The following is a 24,432-nucleotide window of genomic DNA, read 5'->3' as shown; positions in this document are numbered from 1 at the left end:
TCCTGCTCGTTACCTCCACAAAGAATTCTAATAAATTTGTCAGGCATGATTTCCCCTTCATCAAGTCACGCTGACTCTGCTTGATTATATTTTGTATTTCTAAATGCTCTGCTATTACATCCTTTATAATAGACTCTAACATTTGTCTCCTTTTGTGAATAAGGGTATTATATTGGCAATTTTCCAATCCTCTGGGACTTTTCCAGAATCTAAGAACTCTTGGAAGATTACTACCAGGACATCCACTATCTCTGTAACTACTTCCTTTAATATCTTAGGATACAACCCATCAGATCTAGGAGAGCTATTGGCCTTTAACCCTATTAGTTTCCCTAGTACTTTTTCTCTACTGATAGTTATTGTATTTATTTTCTCCGCCCGCCCTACTTTTTCCCCATGGTTATTTATTTAATTTTTGGAATGCAATTAGTGTCTTCTACCATGAAGACCGATGCAAAGTATTTATTCAACTTCTCTGCCATTTCCTGGTTCCCCGTTATTATTTCCCCAGCCTCATTCTCTAAGGGGCCAATGTCCACTTTTGCCTCTTTCTTCTTTTTAATATATTTAAAAAAACTCTTACTGTCCGTTTTTTATATTACTTGCTAGTTTGCCCTCAATGTTTATCTTCTCCCTCTTTTTTTTTTTTGGTCATCTTTTGTTGGTTTTAAAAACCTTACTAATCCTTTGGTTTACCACTAATCTTCGCCACATCGTATGCTTGTTGATTCAATTTGATATTATCCTTAATTTCTTTGATTAACCATGGTCGCTTTATCACTTTCCTAGAGTCCTTCTTCATCATCGGGGTATATCTTTGTTGCGAGTTATGAACTATTTTCTTAAACGTCTGTTATTGTTCATCAACCATCTTTTCTGCTAAACTCCTTTCCCAGTCCACTCCAACCAATTCTGCCCTTGTTCCTTTGTAATTACTTATTTAAGTTTAGCACAATTGCTTCCAACCCAAGTTTCTCACTCTGTGTGACTTTGTCCGGGACTTATGTCTTTTCACACAGGAGTCAGGTTTGCAGTGCATTTTGCATGCTGCGATGGAACTTGTGAGGACAGTGGGTGTAGCCTGGCCCGCCTTGGTTTTCCAACATAGCAGCCAAGCTCCCATCATTTAAATGCCCCCTAAACCTCACCCCTCCATCCAATTCCCCTTGCCATGCCCCCCTCGTTATCCATGCCACCTCCCCCCATGTATCCTTCACTGCGACTCACCCAGAATGCGTTATGTACAATCCTCAGGAGCCATGAATAGTAATGGGAATCATTTCAAAATCATTGGGAAAAAACTCTTAACAATCTAATAAAACCCAGAATTTAAACACACTAGCAATGATACTGGAAAGAGAGAAATTACTCCAGTGCAAAAACTAATTGTAACCCTTGAAATGCCTATTATGTTTGTAAATAAGAAAGAAATCACATCAAAGGCACAATCTGTTATTACAACTTCTCAAAAGTGTCAATCATTCTTGGATCAATAGACCGCCTGCTGAGCTGAAGCTATTAAAGCTTTTGAAACCCAGCCCAGCATTCATAATTCCATAAGCTGTCTTAATAAAAGCTTCCAGCTACATTGCCTGAAACTGACTACACAGGATGGTGTCACACTGACTGCCTGTCAACTTATGGGGAAGTGCAGAGAACCTGTTCAACTTTCAAAAGCAAGTTTTTTTAAACAGCCAGGGCTATCAGTTGACTTAAATCTGAGCACAAAACATGATGGCAGAGGCCGACAGGACTTATTTTTTTACATTTTTAATGCATTATGGCACTTTTGACAATCAGAAAAGTACCGTAATGCATGATAACAATTGAACAATGCTGGTCAATATAAGAATCAATTTACCTTTGCAGGGCAGATCCCTATGATGAATCACTGCATTAAAAACACATAACCACATTACTACATTACTAGACACCATTTAATAGTGACATTTGAAGGTGTTAAAACAATTTCCAATTATCTTTAAAAATGTTTCTGATTCCCCAGCAGGCTTCTCCCAGTGGTCACAAACTCTCAAAGGAGGTGTGTTCTTTTTTAAGGCTTCCAAACCAGCACAAAAAAATAGCATGCGAGAGTCAATGTAATTTTCCTGTGGTCCTCACAATGTGGATCCCGACCCCAGAAGAGAAGCATGTGCGTTTTGCGCTCAAGTCCTTCCTGACCTGGACAAAGACCACCCAAAAATGGGGTGGGGTTGGAAGGCAGAGGAGAAAACTGTTTTTCCAGCAACACAAAAACACTAAGTTCAGTGTTTTGCGACCCAATTCACATCTCCAATGGGAGATGAAATTCCAGCTCATTATTTCAATAAGATGAAAGCAAGTATTGACTTCATTGCAGTACAGTTACAGAGACATTAACAAATTTCTTGTAACTTACCCAAGTGACCATTCTTCATAGATGAGCCTAGGCCAAAAATGTTATTTGGCCCGCTTCACCAGAATAAACAATTCAGGAGCGGAACTCTTGTTTAGATTCTTTTCCACTCTCTGAGGGATGTTGAGGTCAATTGTAGCACTGAGACAACTACCCAGGGCACAATTAGCTAACTCTGGAGACACCAAGAATCAAATCTGTGATTTCCCTGGTCACCAAACCTCTGGAAAGTGCTGCCTACACACTAAGCATAAGAGCAGGAGTAGGCCACTTAGCACCTCAAACCTACTCCGCCATTCAATTAGATCTGTGCCTCAATTCCATTTGCCTTAGCTCCCTAATCCTTTGATGCACATACCCTACAAAAATCTATCTAGAAAGCTCCAATTCTCCCAGCAGGGGTTGGGTGGTGGGGAGAGAATTCCAGATTTCTACCAGCCTGTGTGCAAAAAATTCTTTTCTTACTTGTCTCCAAAATCATTTAGCTCTATTTTGTGGCCTCTTGCTATTAATTTCTCCCACCAAAGGAGCATAGCAAATATCTCCATACCACTTTCAGCGTTAGAGCAGAGAATGCAAAGAACAATGGAAAATTGCAATGGAAAGAACCAAACATTTTCTAAAATTAATTTCAGCTTGTCTGCCAGCTAAAGTATTCACTTGTCCTCCTCCAAAAAGACCATAGCATACAATGCCACCCCTTTTTTTTTAAACATAAAAGTCAGTATTTCAGGAACTTTCCCACCACTACACCATATCACTCCCTTGATAGTTTTTGCCTAATTCTGTTTTTTCAAAAAATATGCAAACCAAACTAATTAGTGAGGAAGTCCTACACAAGGTAATGAATGGACAATTTTTCTATGGAATTAATAGGAGGGAGAACCTGGGAAAATGAACCAATCTTGTAATGAGCTAATTTTAGCTCCAATTCAAATTATACAAGATTACTAAAACAGATGAGGTACTTTGAGCAGATTGGAAACATTGAGTTAATTTAGCTGTCAAAAAACAGGGAAATAGATTGGTTACTTGAGATCCTTGCCTAAAATTAACAACCTGCTACTACTCACACTACATTTATCGTGTGCCTTGGGTTATTTAATTTTGCGCTTGTTGTTTGCAAATATACTGTAGTGTAGCTTTAAAATAAATTAAATCAACATTACTAGTAAGTTTGCATCTCATAAGAGAATTCTTTTTCACCCTTGGCAAGGTATTAAGGACTAGTGTCTGACACTCAAGTTATGATGATAATATTCAAAGACTGTTAATCAAATACCTCTCAGTTATTTTTTCATCCAGCATTTAGCTCCTTTACATAACGAATGTCATTTATATGGATTTTGAAACATCAATTGATAACCTGCTACATAAAGTGCTTTGACAAAATTAAGACACATGGTATTAGAGAGAAAGTAGCTGAATGTAGAGAAACAGCCAAGGAATGGAAGCAAAATGGAGTAAACAGGTTTTGCAGATTGATGGGATATGCTTATTGTAGGGATCTGTGCTGTGAATTTATTTTCCACTTATAAGATTTGGACACAGGCACAAATGCAATGAGCTTGAAGTATGCTGATGATACCAAATTAGAGGGGATAACAAATTGCAAGGAAGAATACAGGAGAACACAAAGGTTAAGAAGGGTAGGCAGATTGACAAGGAACATAGATGTCAATGCTGACAAATGGAAGTAGCAAATTTGGGAAAGAGACTGTGAAATACTTTGAATAGATGAAATAGAGATCAGGGTCCAGATATGTAGATATATGGGTCTTTAAAGAGTCGGAATGCAGGTAGAAAAGACCACAGAAAAGGGAATAATGATTCTAGACTTTACATGTAAGGACAGTGAATATAACAGGAAGTGGTATCATTAGTTTCACTTTTTAGCATCCCATTGTAGGAACAATATTAAATTCATGGAAAGGGTACATAACTGACTCTAGAGGTCATAAACGTGAAGAAAGACTCGGAAAATTTGGGCTCTTTTTAAGAACCTTAACAGTGACAGTTATTGGAAATCTAACAAAAGTTTTCACAATGATGAGAAATTTTGTGAGAATAACTAATGAAGTAAACTATGTAGGAACGAATGGCGAGTTGGCTAAGGTAGATTGGAAAATCGAATTAAAAGATAGGGAGGTAGACAAGCAATGGCTAGCATTTAAAGAATTAATACATAAATTGCAACAAATATATATTCTTTTGAGACACAAAGACCCCACAGAAAAAGGGGTCCAACTATGGCTAACACAAGGAGCTAAAGATAACATTATAAGTTTCTTCCTTTGAGCTAGTGGTGCCAATGCAAGGATTTTAAAATTCAGTATTATGTTATAACACAGCTGGTGGTAAATGCTGTTCAAATCCCAGAGGGAAACTTGAAACAACTGTCATAACCAATTTTTTGCAATTTATATGTTTCAAGATGCAGGCTTTGACTTCAGTTATAATAAGACCACCAAGTCTCAAGAGGTTTTTATAAATCTAAATTAAACATTTATTGATTCAAAGATTGTAAACACATACATATATCTACAAATTATTACTATAATAACTTGCAAAAATCCCCTAATTAATCTGACTCCAAGTTACACCTCCATTAAGACAATAGTAAAACAAATGGATTTAAACAGACCCCTGGCAAGACACACTCTGGACAATTGTATTCAAAATGAGTTTCTTTCAGCTCTGGGTCCTTGCAGACAGTGGCTTGAGGCTTTAGATCTTAGAATCCCTCTCCTTTTACCAACAGCCTTCTCTTCCTTTATGCATATTTTCCTCTGAATGCAAATTCTCATTGTATCACTAGGTTTTTTAAACTCTACCTCTTCTAACAATAAAACCCTTTCATATCACCAATTTTATTAGTAAGTTTTGAAAAAAATAAACACATTGTTTGGCTTCTTCTGGCTAGGTGTAATATTTCACCCATTCTTTTGAATGGCTTATTTAAAAATGCAAATTGCCCCCTTTACACTTCACCTTCTAACTTCCCTATGTTTACCTAAATAATATTTCAAACTTACTTCTCTTCTATACATTAAAGCCTCTAGACCAGCTGACTTTAATGCAATTAAGACGCACACAAATAGACACAGACACCACTAGAACTCTTATTTTAAAATAATTTCCAATAACATTATAGACATTATATCTTGACAGTATAGGAGAACTATGAAACTGATTAGGAAAACGAGAAGAGAATAGCGAGAGACATAAAAGCAAATTGTAAACTTTTCTATAGGTATACAAATAGGATACTGCATAAGCTATGGACTCAGACAACAATTGAAAGAGTACTAAGGATTTGTGCTCCAGAACTGGACACATCCCTAGTCAAGCTAGCCCTGTCCATAAGCTAGTGGAGCAGGCTCGACGGGCCAGATGACCTACTCCTATGTTTCTATGACTTAGGTTTCTAAGCTATTCCAATACAGACACAATACTGGTATCTACCTGACAATGTGGAAAATTGTCCAGGTATGTTCAGTCCAGATAAAGGACGACAAATCCAATCTGTATATGTCAAGTATTGTCATATATCTACATCTCTGGATCCTGATCTATCTTCGATCATCAGCAAAGTGTTGGAAGGTGTTGTTGACAGTGCTATCAAGCAGCACTTAAAAAGTGATAACCTGCTCACTGATGCTCAGTTTGGGTTCTGCCAGGGCCACTCCTGACCTCATTACAGCCTTGGTCCAAGCAAGGACAAACAGCTGAATTTAAGAGAGGAGGTGAGAATGACTGCCCTTGACATCAAGGCAACATTTAACCAACTGTGATATCAAGGAGCCCTGGCGAAATTGAAGTCAATAGGAATCAGGAGAAACTCTCCACTGGCTGGAGTCATACCTAGTATAAAAGGAAGATGGTTGTGGCTGTTGGAGGACAAACATCTCAGCCCCAGAACATCGCTGCAGGAGTTCCTCAGGGTAGTGTCCCAGGCCCAACCATCTTCAGCTGCTTCATCAATGATCTTCCCTCCATCATAAAGTCAGAAGTTGGGATGTTCACTAATGATTGCGCAAGTGTTCAGTACTATTCACAACTCCTCAAATACTGAAGCAGTCCTTGTCCATATGCAGCAAGACCAAGAAAACATTCATGCTTGGGTTGATAAGTGGCAAGTGATGTTCACACCACACAAGTGCCAGGCAATGATCATCTCCAACAAGAGAGAATCTAACCATCTTTCCTTGACATTCAATGGCATTACCACACTGAATTCCCTACTATCAACATCCTGGGGGTTACCATAGACCAGAAACTGAACTGGATTAGCCATACAAATACCGCAGCTACAAAAGCAGGTCAGAGGCTGGGAATTCCGCAGCAAGTTACCCATCTCCTAACTCCCTGGTGCCAGTCCACCATCTACAAGGCACAAGTCAGGAGCGTGATGGAATTCTCTATGCTTGCCTGGATGAGTGCAGTTCCAACAACACTCAAGAAGCGCGGCACCCATCCAAGGCAAAGCAGCCCGCTTGATTGGACACCTATCTACAAACCTCAACATTTACTCCCTCCACCACCAATGCACAGAGAGCCAGTGTTTACCATATACAGGATGCACTGCAACAACTTACCAAGGCTTCTTCTACAGAGCCTTTGAAACCCATGACCTTTACCATCTAAAAAGGCAGCAGAAACATAGAAACATCACCATCTGCAAGTTCACCTCCTATCCCCCCACCAAGCCTCAGACCTTCCTGACCTAGAACTGTATTGCTGTTCCTTCATTGTGGCTGGGTTAAAATTTTGGAACTCCCTCCCTAACACCAATGGGTGTGTATCTGCACTAGATAGACTACGGTGGTTCAAGGCAGCAGCTAACCATCACCTTTTCAACGGCATTTAGAGATGGGCAACAAAAGCTGGCCTTACCAGCAACGCTCCCATCCCATGAAAAGATTCAGAAAAAGGATGAGATTAGTGAAAGTAATGTAGACCCATTAGAGGCAGAGACAAGTGAAATTATAATAGGGATTAAGGATGTGAGGGACTAAGACCTCACCCTGTTTTTTTAAAATTATATAGTGATATGCTATCTCTAACAATTTCAAACTAGGACAAAGATCTAAGATGGCTGAATCTATGTCTACCTGTGATCCTCGAATAAAATAAATTACCTGGCAGTATCAGGGAAAATCATTATCTCTGAAGAGCCACTAACAACACATTGTGGGCTGCAAAGTTCAAATTCAAAGGAACTATGCAAAGGCCATTTGTATTTCATAACCCCGGCTAGCCAATAGTAGTCTGGTCATCGGCTAAGGCAAAGGACCCTGCGATCTTCCTTTCAATTCTTAATGGTTGAGACATTCAACAATCTCGAGGGCCTAGACGAAGGATACACATCCCTGGTCAAAGCCAGAGTGGAGAGGTGGGAGTCATGTGACTTGGATCTCTTGCTTGTGGAACTAATAATATTGCCTTGTGGAGCTGCAAAATCAGTCTGCTGTTTTACCATCTAACTAGCAGCATCACAGGCAAGGGTCTCTGGCCCAGGCTGACACCTGGCCCTCATTTACACTGATTCTTTTGGAAAGTCTGTACCTTTGCCTACAAGACTGAGTCACCTCTGCATGCCTATCTCATTGTGTGAAGTCACCACCACCGGAAAAGTGAATTAACCAGCATCGGTTTTCAGCTCACTGACCTCCATGAGGAATACTTCAATGCGTTTTGATTCTGAACTCTGGAACCCACATGATACAATATTTGTTTTCTCTGTGGTCTCTGCACTGTGAATCTTTCCTTTCTCTATTCCTCTTTTACTATATGAATGCAAAGGAGGCAACATTGTGTACAAATAAATTAACCCTTTGGGTTCACCCTATTTCTAGTTTGCTGTGGAGTTATTAATATAAAATCGATCACACCAAAACTGAGGGGTTGGGAAACATGCCACAACTTATAAAGGGGGAAATCAAAATTACCTTTCTGTTTATGGATGGGCGGTGAGAGGAGAAATTAGTGCTATTTAAATTTATCCCCCTTCTCTCCGTAACAAAGGAAATAACAGAGACATTAAACACATGCTTTGTAATCATATTCATGGTTAAAGACACAAAAAAATTCCACAAATAACAGAGAATGAAGGGTCTAACAAGAATCAGGAACTCAAAAAAAATCAGTATACAAAGAAATCAGTACACAAATATTCGATTCATAGTACAGAACTTGAGCATTCCTGAAAACCGAGATATGTCGAAGGATTTTTTGAGGCCATTATGTCCCAAAAACAGGAAGATCATATCAAACAGCATGTCCCTACCGCCGTTCGCAACTGGCAAGGTACAGGCCATACCCAGCCAGACCATGCCTGCAAAACTCAAAACAGTGTCCAACATTAGATCTGACTCCACAATGGGACATTTGCTAAGTAATCCTCAGTGTACTAAGAATTATGCTGACAACCAATTTAATGTGTCAGTTGGGTTCACAGTGTGGCCCATTTGTGTATACAGAAAGCTATATTTATTAAAACACAGGGCCCTGTTCTTTGCAGACAGAAAGAACATGTACACACATTGCACCTGTTTCAGCTGAACAAAATAAGTGACAGCCGTTCACTGACTCATTCCTCAATGCCTTGACTGATTAGCGTCAAGTTGTCTGGTTTAAATTTCAAACAATCATCACTGGTGCATTCTCCATGGCAATGCCTCTACCAATCAGAGCCCACTCTCTTCCCATACAGTATAAATTGTTATTTTCGCCTTTATGTTGGTATTCTTGCAAAGTATCCAGAGAAGTGTGAGATGAAAAGCTTCAATATGTTTCTTTTTTCAGCAACACTTGAAATCAGTTTAAGTTAAGAAATAGCACTGGACAAATGAATGGGGCTAAGTGCGACAAAACCCTGCACCAGAGCGCTTTAAAAGAGATAGCTGAAGAGACTCTAGAACTGTTTCCAATGACCGGAAAATAGCAAACATAAGAAAGGAGAAAGAGAAAACTATCGGCCATTTAGTCTAACAAACATACAGTAGTCGGCAAAATGCTAGAATCTATCATGAAGACCATGGTAACAGGGCACTTAGAAAATCATCATATGTTTAGCAGAGTCAACACAGACTTATGAAAGGGAAATTGTGTTGGATGAATCTGTTAGGGCTTATGTAGCTAATAAGGTGGATAAAGGGGAACCAGTGGATGTAGTGTGGCTGGATTTTCAAAAAGCATTCAAAAAGGTGCCACACAAGAGACATTGCACAAAAAAAAACTCATGGGATGGGGCATACTATAGATTGGATTGTGGATTGAAACTTGGTTTACGGACAGAAAACAGACAGCAGGAATAGGGACATTTTCGAGCTGGAAGTCTGTAACTAAGGGTAAGTATTTGAGCCCCAGCTATTTACAATCTCTATTAATGATGTAGATGAGAGGACTGAGTAGAACATATCCAAGTTTGCCCACAGTTACAAAGTTAGGTAGGAAAGTAAATGGTGAGGAGGAAGCAAAAAGGTTGCAAAGGATACAGCTAGGTTGGGCGAATGGGCAAAAACATGGTAGATTAAATACAATATGGCAAAGTGTGCAGTTAAAGGCTGGGATTTTCCAGTCCAGTTAGTGGTGGGCATTGTCACAAGCAGGGTGGGAAAATTTGCAGCGTGGCCAAACATCATTTTTGGTCACTCTCCAAATATTCCCATCCCAAATGCAACAATGCCCGCAGCTGGAACGACTGGAAAATCTGGCCCAAAGTGTAAATAAAAAAGCAGAGTATTTTTTGAATGTTGACAGATCAAAGGACAGATTCAAAGGGACCTGGGTGTCCTTGTAGATGAAGCACAGAAAGTTAACATGCAGGTACAGCAAGCAATTAGTAAGGCACAAGATATGTTAGCTGTTAGCTTTTGTTACCAACGTCTGTAAAACTGTAGTAAGGTTTCCTTACTCTTATACTTCAATCCCTTGTTACAAAGGGTTTGAAGTATAAGAGTAAGGAAGTCTTACTACAGTTTTACAAACATTGGTGAGGCCAAACCTGAAGTATCATGTGCAGTTTTGCTGTCCTTACTCAAGGATGAGGATTTGGTCCTTTGAAGAGAGATTGAGTAGGCAAAGCAAATGGGCAGAATCTTCTGGCTGGTGTACAGGTGGCGGAGTCCGCACGCCAGTGCTTAAAACGTCGCATGAGCATTCCGATGTCAGCCCACGGCATCGCGACATTTTGATCATCGGGTGCACTATGCAGTGGGACACGTGCCTGCCATTAATTAAAGGCCTTGTTAAGGCCATTAACCCTCCAATGGACCAGAATTTTGAGGGGTCCCTGCGAACTTTGGGATGGTGCAAGAGCCCAATGGGCAGGCGGGTAAGTGATTTTTTTTTTTTTTACAGGCCTTATCCAGTGGCGGAATGAGGTTTGATATCAGAATTTAAAAATTGTTATAAAGTTTTTGCGTATTTCATTAATATGTCCCATCTTGTGTGACATTTTCACATCATCATTACCAAATTAAGTAAATGATTTTTTCATTTTTCTGTTTTTAAAACGTCACTGGTTTTCAGCGATCTCCGAGGCAGCATTTTGCCTCAGGGAGATGTGCGCTCTTTCGCGTGCATGCGCAAAAGTACGCACTCTGGCAGTTGGGGAATCCCTCCCACCCACCCCCGCCCCCCCCCCCACCGTCCCGCCCCGCCTGCACAGGAAGCACATAGTGTGTCACTGGGTGGGCCTTAATTGGCCTGCCCACTTAAAATTGTGGTGGGGCCCGTTTCAGTGGCGGCGATTGGCTGCCTGCCCGCTGCCAAGTCGGTCAAGCCCACCTGCCAAGGGCAAAATTCTGCCCTATATTACCCGGGGTTTAGAAGAATGCAAGGTGATCTGGTGAAGCATGTAACTTTCTTAAGGGGCTTGGCAGGGTGGATGCTGAGAAAATGGTTCCCCTGGCTGGGCAATCTAGAACACAGGAACAGTCTCAAAATATGGTTGGAGGGGAGGGCGTGGAATCAGCAATTTAGGACTGAAATGAGCAGAAATTTCTTCACTCAAATGGTTGCAAATCTTTGGAATTCTCTACCTTGGAAAGCTGTGGATACTCAGCTATGGAGTATATTCAGCATAGAGGTTGATAGAATTTTGGGTACTAGGACATTTGGGAGAATGCGGGAAGGGGAAGTCGAGGTAGATTATCAGTCATTATCTTGATGAGTGGCAGACCAGGCTATAAGATCAAAATGGCCCACTTCAGCTCGTATTTCTTATGGACTGTTTTCATTGGTTGGAAAAGAGGCATAGGCCCCAGTGTGTCATTAGGGTAAATGTGTCACAAGTGTTTTATTCCCCACTGTTATTAAAACATGGAAAGCTTCAGCACAAGTGGTTATTGAGGCAGAAACTCAAACATCATTAAATAGTAAAATGAAAGCAAAATACTGCGGATGCTGGAAATCTGAAATAAAAACAGAAAATGCTAGAAAATCCCAGCAGGTCTGGCAGCATCTGTGGAGAGAGAAACAGAGTTAACGTTTCGAGTCCGTATGACTTCTTCAGAGCAACAAGGAAGGAAGAGTCATACGGACGCGAAATGTTAATTCTGTTTAAACCTTCCTTTAAGTTGATAATCCTATTGGTTTATAAATAACTTTATATTAATTAAGGTTTTGAATAAAGCAACTCTAATGGTGTTGTAAAATCTTCCTATTGTTTCAATTATTTTACATGAGAATTTGTCAGTTTAACCAATACAATCTCGAAAGTCACTTTGCATGAATGCATTTACAATTTAAAAAAAAATTCACAACTTGACAGCTGCTTAAATGATTCATATCCTGACAGTTTATTAGTAGAGGCATTGAGAAAAGAACAAAGAAAGCAACTGGACATGAAAGAGCAAGACAGTGATACAATAAAGCAGCCAAACACCAACTTAAAATCAGCAGAAAACATTGGGCCTGAATAAAGCAAAGCCAAAAACACACTGAGCTTAGTGTGAGTTTCATACAAAGCCTTTCCATTAAGTTAGACAACATTTGCACTGTACTATTTTTTCTTATTCATTCACGGGATGTGGGTGTCACTGGCTAGGCCAGCATTTATTGCCCAACCCTAATTGCCCTTGATTCACTTGTATTCGGTAGCCGAGAAAACGTTTCTATCAGGCTGGCCTAAATGTTTTCCCTTTGTTTCTTTGCTCTTTAATGGGAGCCTGTTGGCCTTTGATTGGCACCTTAATAAGTAGTATGGCTGAGATTGGAAACTACATGGGTTTCTATTGGCACAAGACTTGGATACATACTGATCTCATTGTAATACTATTTAATGCAAAAAAATCTTAATCTTTCATTGGATGCCCTGATTTTGTGTTAGATTGATTAACAGTGGTAACTGCATTCTTGCTGTTTGGTTAGATCTAACATTTAAAGAAAGGATACCAATACTGTAACATGTAAAATAACACTTCAAGGCAAGAGGATTTTACGGTTGGATTCATTCTTTGCAAAAGCAATAGTTATAAACATGCTGAAGAATGCCACAGCCAACCCAGGTTAATGGGTACAATCACATCAAACCATTTTGAATTAGTGGCTTTTCACAGAAGTTGGTGTCTGAGACCTTTTAGGAAATTCACTAGATAACTGGTTTGGAGGACATGTGTGCTTATTGATGAGCACTGAAAAGGGAGAAGGTGCTGCGAAAAAGTAGATAGTGCTTTCGTTTGGCAATACCGTACAATTCTAAATTAATTTGGGATTACTCAACCTGAATTTGGTTTTACATTCAGAAATTATTAGTGAATAGCACTCAGGTAACTAGTGTTAAAGATTAATCTAAAAAAATTGCAGAAACTAGCTGTGACTAACTGACATACACTTCAATGTAAAGATCATCATAAATATGAAACGAGAAAAAGTGGTCAGCCATAGGAAAACAGTGCTTTTAATGCTTGGTTGTTTTTGAATAAAACCGTCGGGAATAAAACCAATTTGAATGAGATAGATTTAATAGTTGTATCAATTAAATATGCAATTAAAACCAAGATTAACCGATTTTTAAAAATTAAGTCAAATTAATCTTTATTTTTCTCAACTCACTTGACAGCTCACAGGCTTGGATTTTTTGGCAGTAATGATGACAATGATGTCAGTCTTTGTCATCACTACTCCAACAAACTGACAGAAACTTCTGGGGTCTACATATTTGCAGTTAAAAGCAGAAATCCAGAAGTAGTTATCGGTGATTCTACATTTCTCCATAGATGCAGTGTTGAAGACCAGTCAGATTGCAATCAAAGATCTGATGAGCAGTTGCGATTTTATGATATTAGTCACACTGTAAAAACCCTTGAAAAAGTTACACCTTGTGGAATGAGAAGTAAATGGGTTTTTAATAGCATACTAAACGCATCATTACTTATGAATAGCCTCACTGTCCCTGAAAAACTAATTTTATATTTGGGGATGTCAAATATCTTCATGATAAAAGTAATGTTTTTAAATTTTTCCTTTCAGGTTTACGATAGTTCAATTTCTAATTTAATCCCTTGTGTATATTCCAGTGATTTCACTCTCTAAATTTTTAATTAAAAGTGGAAAAATTCAGTGCATTTTACTTCCTGGTTTGCTATCTGTGAGAATACTGCAGTGTGGATGGCTGTTTACCCTGCTTGCTGACATCACTGTCGTCGGACCCTGGAGATGCCCTAACTTGGCACCACATTCAAATTGACATCGGGAAATCCAGACCAGTGAGATCTGTGACCCTTAAGTTCAGCTAAAGTTTTTGTAAGCTATTTTTTTCTCCTCTCTTGAAACATCTCATCCTATCATACCAAGGAGACAGAATGGTGATCTGACTCAGCCCCCTGCCAATGTTGTTCTAGTACTAGCTGCTATAAAGTCCATGACTTCACTGGCTGTAAAGGGTTTTGGGAAATTCCAACGACATGAATGGTGCTACTTAAGTGCTAGCCTTTCTGTTCTTAGTTTTACAAGAGCAGCCCAATGCATTAGGCGCTCTGACTTTTTCTTTCTTCCTATCCTGTTTGTTTATGGCTAGGCTGCATTTGGTGCCTCCATAGAATACAACAGAAATCAAAGAGCTCACCAATCCCAATTCTATCACTCTATGGTGTCACATGATAGGAGTTCTACCATCAACTAAGAAGAAACTCATTAACCGATCCACTTGGCAGACAACATTTTTCCCCTGTAAAGATATTAAAATTATATTGTCCTGTAGATGATGATATTTGAGCTCTGTTTGACACAAATTTTTGGTCTAAAATTTCTTTTGTACTTTAAGCACCACCTAGCATATAATGTTTTGATTCCTCCTCATTGAAGGACATTGATAATACATTACTGAAATTACACCTGCCAGGTGGCACAGTCTGCTGTACCAGTGTGAGTTTATACATTCAGCTCCCATTTAGTGAATCCTTGATCTCTTCTAAGGGGAATAGAAAAGGAAGAAAGAGAAAAGGGAAGTCAAAGAGACTGAGAGTGAGAGGCTGAATAGAAATTAGGACCTTACACAATACAATGAAAAAGAAAACAAAACGTTAGTTACTGGTTGCTTTTGTACAGCTTAACTTGGTCAGTTGTAGGGCAGCACTGACAAATACTTAGAGAGAACTGGCTACAAGCCCATTCTCCTGGACAAGTTGCATAGTACAGGGATGTTCAAAAAGGACCTAAAAAGGAGCCTAAAAATAACAAAACTATGTATATATTATCTAACTCTTTAATTTTCCTTATTAGACAGAACGTTGTACAGTCGGTTCTCATCATCTCGCTTCATTGATATCATCTGGCCTGTATAAAGTTGACATGGTTCACAGCTATTTAAAATGCATCAGGTTCCGAGACAAAAGGACACCAAAGTTATTACTGAGAAATCCTCTCCCTGAACTTATGCAACAGTCACTCCCACCTGGCAAACCACCTGGAAACAAAATATTTCTGTTAGGCAGGGTTTGAAATAACTTATTCATTTGAAAGAGAATGAAGCATTTTCCCCCCTCAATGGAAGGAGGGCCCCACAGCAATTCTTAAACATAATTGGTATTTTAAACACTAATTATAATTGAGGCAGGAAGCTAGAAATTAGGGCACTTTACTGGTAACTTTTATTGACAAATATATTATGATTTTTCTTCATTTTTTCTTTAAATAAGTTTTGTTCTCAAGGTGAGCAATATTAGAGATGGGTCTTTAATATTGGTATCAAACATTTGAAGGTAAAATTTAACATGGTTAGAATGTGCAGCAAGAGCTCTCTAATCTAACCCAACTTCAGAACTACAACTCCTACTGAGTAAGTGAGACCTTTCTTCCATTTCCAACACCTGCTATCCAGGATGTCATATATGTACTGCTTAATACTTAACTGTCTCACTTAATTAACAGCAACAGATTACCCATTTAAACACCTTTATGTTAACTCTCTGGCTATGCAGCCAGCTATATTATAGTCATGTTTACACTGCCACATTTTAGTTGGCACACCAACAGACTGAAATCTGGGTGTTGCCTCCCCAAGTTCACACCACCAAATCTACTTCCATTATACCTGTGACAGAAACATAAGATTCACACACAGAAATAAAACTGGTTGTACAATTCCAACTAGTGGATTTATAACCAGGAGAAAGGGAGATGAATTTAGTCTAAATTCAGGGAGTTGAATGGCTGCATTGGTCTCACAGTGCCAGTGTAAAAGCTGCTGGTGTAATACCTCCCCTATCAGAATACACATTTTAGCAAAGAACGTTGACTTCAATGAGAGTTTGAAGAAATAATTTGCAATTGTCTGTTCACTATTCTTCTGAGAATTTGGTACTTTGACACCTGGTGAATGCATTGTATTCATAAACGTAGAGTAGCCAGTGGTGTTATACTGAATAACCCAAGCCATTCATCAGGATTTTCCATATTCAAAACCCCTATTTAAAAAGGGAGTTTCAGTGTCAATGAGTGGATCATGATTGAAATGTGAAAAAGCTGACTTTGTACAGCCAACACACACTTCACTTTCAATGTTATTTTTCCCGATACCAAAAAATACAATAATCATTTATTACACTACAAAGAGAGATAAGGAGAGCAAAGACCAACTATACAAGAGAACCACAATATTCTGGTTAAACAAAAATGTAGATCAGTTAAATGCACAAATCATGTGTGAATGAGTGCAAATCTTTTACCCACAAAAATTATGATGGCTTCATCAGAATATTAAGTTGGCAGTTTGAGGACACAATAAGAACGCTTGGGAAAATGCATTCTGCATTGTTACATATCTGATGAGGTTAATTTCGCTCCCACACATAGGGCAGAATTTTCTGCCTGTCGGGCGGGTGGGCCCGACCCAATCTCAAGTGGGTGGGGAGCCGATCCCCGTCGGAGAAGTGGGCCCCGCCGCTATTTTACGCGGGCAGGCTAATTAAGGCCCATTCAGCATGACGTAAGGCGAGAAGCGCTATGCACTTCCTGTGCGAGCAGGGGGATTCCCCAAAAGCGAGAGTGCGCTCTTTCACGTATGCGCATGAAAGCGCGCACATCTCCCTGAGGCTAAGTACTGCCTCAGGGAGATTGCTTACACTTTTAAAAATATGAAAAATAGATAAAAAAATTCCCTAACATGTCCCCCTCATGTGACAATGTCACATGAGATGGGACATGTTCATAATTTACATAATAAGTTTATTAATTTTTTTTAAAACCCTACATGAAACCCCATCCCTCCAGTGTATGAGATTTCATGTTGTATCTATCTGCTGCTGGGGCTCCTGGCATGCCCGCCAACCTTCAATTGTATAATTGATCGTGTCAATGATCTCAATTGGCCATTGACAGGTCGGCGGGCTCGCAGCTGATTTTGCTGCAGGCCCGCCTCCCTGACAATTTAAATGGGCTCGCCAATGGCAAAATTCTGCCCTTAGGGTGGAATCTTTGCCCTCACTTGTGGCGATTTAATATCGAGGGGGAGGGAGCTCTTAATCAGGCCGAGGGTGGTGGGTCAGGACCCTAGCACCGCCCCAATTAAGTCTGAGGCAGGAAATCCCATGGACAGCCTTCCACTGTCAACTGAGGCCCTTAAGTGGCCAATTAATGCCCACTTAAAGGCCTCATCCCATCATCGCTGATACTAATCTAGTGGCGGGTGGGGGACTTGTCAGGTAGAAAGCATGACAAGTAAACCTGTGCGGAACTGCTTGCAGGCTTTTGGGCCTGGGAGGTCCATTGTTCAAAAGGCACAGTGATCGTGGAACCTGGCATGGGGGGGGGGGGGGGGGGGGGGGGGGGGGGGTGTGTGTGCTGACCCTCCCCCCCACAATCCCCCCTCCCCATCACCATTCACCTGTGGCCTATGATTCAGCAACGATCCTAGGCCTCAGGCGGGTGTCGTACTGGCAGCAGCCAACGCCTTCCCAGAGATGCTGCTGTTCAATAGAACTGCTGGCCTCCGATTGGCTGACAGCTCTCAGTGGAGAGGGCTTCCATCCCCAGGGTCCCCAACCACGGTGGGGACAGGCCAGCCGTTGGCCTGTCAGGTGCCCAAGTAGAACAAGATGTGGCGGACATTCCTTAAAAGAGATGATGTGGGGCTCTTGCCAGCTCTCCAGCTAGCGGCTGAGAACTCTGTCACCTCCACAAAATTCCACCCGTTGTGTGGATCTTTACCCCAAGATATCAATAGCGTTCATACCTTAAACAAAAAAATAGTTACCAAAAGCAAATATGTGTTAAATCATAACTTTTTCTAAGAGTTTCTTTTAAATAAAAAGGGGACTGAGAGTATGTTCCACAAGAGTTTGATAGTTATTTTGGAAATTCATTCAGAAGTTAAGGCTGTGATTAGTAACATCCCAAACTCTATGAACACACTTGCAGGCTATACATTGACCTTAATCTGAGACTTTATTTTGCCTACTGCAAAATAACATCACTCAAGATCCCGTCCTTCAAGATAGGCTACAGAGCACAACCTTTGCAAGTCAAGTGCTGTCACTGTGCTTGCAATCATTTCGAAAGAGGTCCTGTAGCATTGTCCTAAGACAATTGCTCAGTTGTTTATAGTTCTGCCTCAAAACTGGGAAAGATCTTCTAAATGCTGAGTATCCTTTGGTCACATCATTTTACAGCTTATATAGGACAGTACTGGGGATTGAGGAAGAGCATGGGCAGGGGCAGGCACAAAGGGAAAGGTCATAAGGTCATATAAATGCAGCAATTGACACAATGGAGAACATTTTAATTTGAATACAAAAATAAACTTTAAATATAACATTTAACAATACCTTATAAAAAGAAATCCTTTAAAGGAAATAAGAATTTTTATAAGCAGACGACAGCTGGATTATTTTTGTAGAATAATTCCCCATTAAAACTTGAGAATGGGACTGTCTGGGAAAATTGGAATGAAGTATTGGAAGAATGAACTGCCTTTAAAGAGGAGATTGTTCAGCCGATTGAAGTATGTTACCACAAGGGGATAAGGTGGAACAACCAAAGCCATAGCTCCCCCGTTGATGAAATAGATAGAGATGAAGCAGAAAAAGGGTGAATATGATAGATGTCAGGTTGATAATACAAGTTAGAACCAGGCTAACTACAGAAAATTCAGAGGGAAAGTGAAAAAGAAAAAGAGAGAAACAAAGAGAGAGTATGACAAAAACCTGGCAACTAACATAAGTGTGAATCTGAATGTCTTCAAAAGAGAACGTAAATGTCTTCTGCAGGCTTACAAATAGTAAAAGATAGTAAGAAGAGGGGAGAGCCAATTAGGGATCAAAAAGGGAATCAATGCTTGGCAGTAGAAGGTATGGCTGAGTGCAATCACATCTTTCCTGCAATGTGGTGAGTACTCAAGCCATGATCTAACAGTATTGTACACATTTGTGGCATCACCTCCCTGCTCTTATATTCTATGCCTCGGCGAATAAAGGAAAGCATGTCATATGCCTTCTTAATCACGTTATTGACCTGTTCTGCTATCTTTAAGGATCTGTAGATATATACTGCAAGATCTTTCTGTTCCTCCATACTCAGAATCCTCCCATTTATCATGTAATCTCTTGCCTTGTTGCATCTCCAAAATGCATTACTCCGAATTGAATTCCATTTCCCACTTTACTGTCCAACTGACCAGATTATCTATATCTGCCTGCAGTCTAAAGCTTTTCTCCTCACTGTCAACCACACAGCCAATTTTAAAATTATTTCTGCAAACTTCTTTATGATGACTCTTATATTTGAGTCTCAGTCATTAATATAAACTACAAAAAGCAAGGGACCGAGTGCTGAGCCCTGTGGAACCCCACTGGGAACAGCCTTGCAGGCTCAAAAACACCTTCAAATCATTACCCTTTTCTTAAACAGAAACAATAATACCTGGAAAAATTCAGCAGGTCTGGCAGCATCAGCAGAGAGGAACACAGTTAACATTTCAAGACCGAATGACCTTTCAACAGAACTAAGTAAAAATAGAAGAGAGGTGAAATATAAGCTGGTTTAAGGGGGGGAGGGGGGTGTGTGGGACGTAGAGCGGGATGGAGGTATCCAGCTCTACTTCTCCCACACCCCCTTAAACCAGCTTATATTTCACCTCTCTTCTATTTTTACTTAGTTCTGTTGAAGGGTCATTCGGACTTGAAACGTTAACTGTGTTCCTCTCTGCTGATGCTGCCAGACCTGCTGAGTTTTTCCAGGTATTTTTTTGTTTTGGATTTCCAGCATCAGCAGTTTTTTGCTTTTATTTTTATTACCCTTTTCTTATTCTTCCACAGGATGTGGGTGTCATTGGCTAGCCAGCATTTGTTCTCTGCCCTGAATGGTCTTAAGGAGGTGGTGGTGAGCCACCCTCTTGATCCGCTGCAGTCCATGTGATGTAGGTACACCCACAGTCCTGTTAGGAAGAGAGTTCCAGTATTTTGACCTAGTAACAGTGAAGGGACGGTGATATTGTTCCAAGTCAGAAGAGTAGGTGACTGAGAGGGGAACTTGCAGGTGGTGGTGTTCACATGCATCTTCTGCCCTTATCCTTCAAAGTCATAGGGGTCACAGGTTTGGATAGTGCTGTCGAAGGAGCTTCAGTCAGATTCAGGGCATCTTGTAGATGGTACAAACTCTTGCCACTAAGCCAATTTTTTGAATGCAATTTGGCACTCTCCCTTGGATCCCAAGGGCTATTACATTTTTGACCAGCCTGCCCTCATCAATCGCACTTGACACCTTCTCAAAAATTTCAATCAAATTAGCCAATCAGATTTGCCTTTAACAAAGCCATGATGACTCTCCTTAATTAAACCATGCTTTTCTAACTAATGTTTTTACTGTTCCTCAGAATTGATTGCAATAATTAGTTCACAACTGAAGTTAAGCTAACTGGCCTATAGTTACATGGATTACCCCTTGGTCTCTTTTAAACGATAAACCCAGCAACTGGAGGCCAGTCAGTTTAACCTCAGTTTTGGAGGGCTTATAGTAACCATAATTGGGGACAAAATTAGACAATTGGACAAGTGTGGATTAATTAAGGAACATCAGCACAGATCTGTTAAAGGCAAATCATGTTTAACTAACTTGGTTAATGTTTTTTGATGAGGTAACATGGGGGTTCATGACAACAATGCGATTGATGTGGCCCATACGGACTTCCGAAAGGCATCTGATAAAGTGCAACACAATCAGCTTGTCAGCAAAGTTGAGGCTCATGGAATAAAAAGGGACAGTGGCACCACGGATATGAAGTTGGCTGAGTAACAGGAAACAGAGTAGCAGTAACCGGTTGTTCTTCAGACTGGAGGAAAGTGATGTCCCCCAGGGGATCAGTACTATGACCGCCACTTTTCTTGATATATATTAATGACTTAGGCTTAGGAGTGCAGGGCACAATTTCAAACTTTGCAGATGACACAAAACTTAGAAGTACTGTGAATTGCGAGGAGGATAGTTATAGAGTTCAAGAGGATATAGACAGGCTGGTGGAATGTGCAGACTGGTGGCAAATGAAATTTGATGTTCAAAGAAGATTTGATAAGGTGTTCAAAATCATGAGGGGTCTGGAAAGAGTAGATAGGGAGTAGGTGTTTCCTTTGGCAGAGGAATCAAGAACCAGAAGACACTAAGATAAAAGCAAAAAACTGCGGATGCTGGAAATCCAAAACAAAAATAAAAATAAAAATAAAAATACCTGGAAAAACTCAGCAGGTTTGGTAGGATCTGCAGAAAGGAACACAGTTAAAGTGTTGAGTCCGTATGACACTTCGACAGAAGCAGAAGACACTGATTTGGACTGATTGATAAAAGAATCAAAGGCGACATGAGAAAACATTTTCTTATCCAGCAAGTGGTTGTGATCTAAAGTACACTGCTGAGAAGGGTGTGGAGGCAGTTCAATTGTTGCTTTCAAAAAGGAATTGGATCATCATCTGAAAGCAAAAGATTTGCAGAGTTATGGAAGAGGGCAGGGGAGTGGGACAAGCTGAATCTTGCAAAAAACCAGCACAAACTGAATGAGCCAATTGGCCTCCTTCTGTACTATAACCACTGTACTTTATGATTCTATTTTTTTTAAAATGTGGAGCAGACCGATTTGATGTCTGTGCCAGCCTATCGACCATGTGGTGTGGTACTGCACCAAATAAAGCAGAAAAACCCCAAATTCAACTTCTGGTCTGTGCTGCGTCATCCAATAGAAGCAAAGGCAAATGGTGCTAAAATTGTCTATGGTTGGAGGGAAAATTAGCCAAACACTGTGCAGCCATCCCTCCTGCATTCCATGTGGGCATCAGACAGAGACAGAACTGTGTTTTGTCTGCACTAACTACACAGCCAAAGAGCCAACACTCACTGCTTAGGCTCCCATCTCACTGCTCAGGCTCCCACCTCACTGCTTAGAATGGTCACTTGGGTGAGGTACTGGAGGCCCATCAGAGCTTGCAGAACTGTACCAGGATGATTCCAGAACCTTGGGAGAGCAGGGGTGAAAAGGAAGAAACATGTGCCTTTAAAAAAATAAGCTTTGTTAGAGTAAATCAGCTGCTTACCTGTCGGTTACCTCAACATTTCTCACTTCCCATAAGGCTGAATAAAATGTGATCCCTGGTATATCCTTCAGACGGTTGAATGGAAAATACCTCTCCAAAGATGCAGCAGTCATCTCATGCAGGTCCAGATAAGGAAAGTACCGCCGCCCATAAGCATCTTGAAAGGGGGCATTATTAAGGACAAATATGATGGTTCTCATTAAATACAATAACCGACTTAGATTCTTTACTCAGACATTATAGTTGAATATTTCTTCAAGAAACCTAGAGTGAAAGGTCCACAGCGAATAAAATCAGGAAGTAATAATTAGATGGTGTCAAACTTGGGATTGTAAAAGCCTGTAAACGACGAGAGGAAGACTGAAAGATAGCAATTTCACTGAAGTCCTGATTAAAGAATGAAGTAGAATAAAGAAATAATACAAGTCTTGATTTAGCCATGATGAGCATCTAAGGAGCAGGAAGAGTGTGTAGATTAGTTAAACTACAGTTAGAAGGAACAAGGGAGGAAAAGTCAACAGCAGCTAGAATCAAAGTGGAAATATCAAAGAAACATCAAAACACCAGAAAGATGTAGGTAGAACAACCAACTGGAGGCTAGAAATGAGAACATTGCCTAAGAGATAACAAACTATGACGAGTCTCAGAAGTATTAGAAAATAAGCCCAGATGTGCAAAGAGCTTTCAAGTAAAGAGGCTTCAGTTGATATGTAAACAACAAGGAACATTATCTGATTCCATATACAATGACAGCACCAGGTGAGGTACAACAATACTAGCCTGCATCACTCTAAATTTCTTATTGTCTGATGGGTAAAAAATGGCTCAAACTTTGCGTCCTCAGCTGAAGAAATCTCTCCATCTCAGGTATCCATTAACCTTAATTTAGCATATCAGATTAGAATGCAGTTTTTGCAGTGTATACATGATAGCTAAGATTTTAATGACAGCTATACAAAGCAGATTATGGTTAGACCCTCAAACTGCTGGAGGGAGGCTATATTTTGACCAAATACAGAATTATCACAATATTTAAAATTTATTTAGTAAGGTTTTTTGAGGGGAGAAAAAGGATACATGCAAATCCTGCTCCCATTCCACAAATGTTACCTACGATCGATGATTCCGGTATAAAAATCGCAATGACGAGTAAAATGAATGGGAGGTAAACCAATTTGATGGTTGTTATAAAGACAATGTGCTTCATTGGCGACAGAAATACCGACATCCCCACATAGGCAAATACGACTACTGTAAATCCCTGAATTTCTTTTAGGTTTTGCAGTCCGAAAAATATTGAACCAATCAAAGCATAGATGATTCCAGCAAGAACTGTAAACAGGAGAGTGAGGTATGCGTACTTGACTGTTCCGATGTTCTTCTCCAAAGCACCACCGAAATACCACAGTATAAGAACGTTGCACACCAGCGCACTCATACTCTTATGGATGAACATATAACTAAGCAACTTGTATACTGTAATTAAACAAAAATAAATGCATTAGTGGTACAATATAGTTTATATATAAAAGTGACTGATGTTGAAAGCAACAATAAATTCCCACCATTCCCAGATGACAGTGACTCCATCCTGCATCCTGTGCAAGTGGACATCCTTAATTTGACAGTATGTATTAGCGTGCTATTCAACTATGGGAGCATGATAACTAAGCTAATGCCAGTTTTCTTTTAATCACTCAAACACACAACTATTCAGCACTGGGCACAGGAAAGCAATCAGAAGCTGAAACCATAAAGGAATAACCTTTTCCTACCCTTGGAGCATTGAGGCCAGCTGTCGTACATCCATCACCATCCTGACCACAGAACAGGGATTGAATTTATGATTTCCTGAAACTTGTGGCTCAGTGTCACAATTAGTGGTGAATTTACCCACTCAAACCATCAAGGTGCCTGAAGGAAACCATGTCAGGACTTTGGATTGAGCTTAAGTCCAGGCAGACAGGACACCCATACAAAACATAAGTATTCCAAGCTACGGCATAATTATTTAGG

At 40.1% G+C, this 24,432-nt stretch overlaps 1 protein-coding gene across 4 annotated transcripts in view; it reads right to left on the bottom strand.

Annotated features, from left to right (window-relative positions):
• The window catches only part of LOC121282947 (rhomboid domain-containing protein 2-like), a 58,727-nt gene that overhangs the window by 22,448 nt on the left and 11,847 nt on the right, over nucleotides 1–24,432 (bottom strand). For 2 of the 4 annotated variants that reach the window (XR_005944149.1, XM_041196782.1), the window contains exons 2-3: nucleotides 23,494–23,892; nucleotides 22,417–22,573 (exon numbers count right to left, since the gene is read on the bottom strand). Coding sequence is in view for 3 of the 4 variants with exons in the window: in XM_041196782.1 (XP_041052716.1) it covers nucleotides 22,417–22,573; nucleotides 23,494–23,892 (556 nt within the window). In the remaining variant the exon portion in view is untranslated. Of the gene's footprint in view, nucleotides 1–14,823; nucleotides 15,309–22,416; nucleotides 22,574–23,493; nucleotides 23,893–24,432 lie in introns of those variants that run through there. The other 2 variants (XM_041196784.1, XM_041196783.1) reach the window with 2 other exon arrangements.

Source organism: Carcharodon carcharias, chromosome 10 (genome assembly GCF_017639515.1).
Source record: "Carcharodon carcharias isolate sCarCar2 chromosome 10, sCarCar2.pri, whole genome shotgun sequence".
Lineage (NCBI taxonomy): Eukaryota > Metazoa > Chordata > Chondrichthyes > Lamniformes > Lamnidae > Carcharodon > Carcharodon carcharias.
Note: the sequence above shows the minus strand (reverse complement) of the source record. Positions and strands in the feature narration are given on the sequence as shown.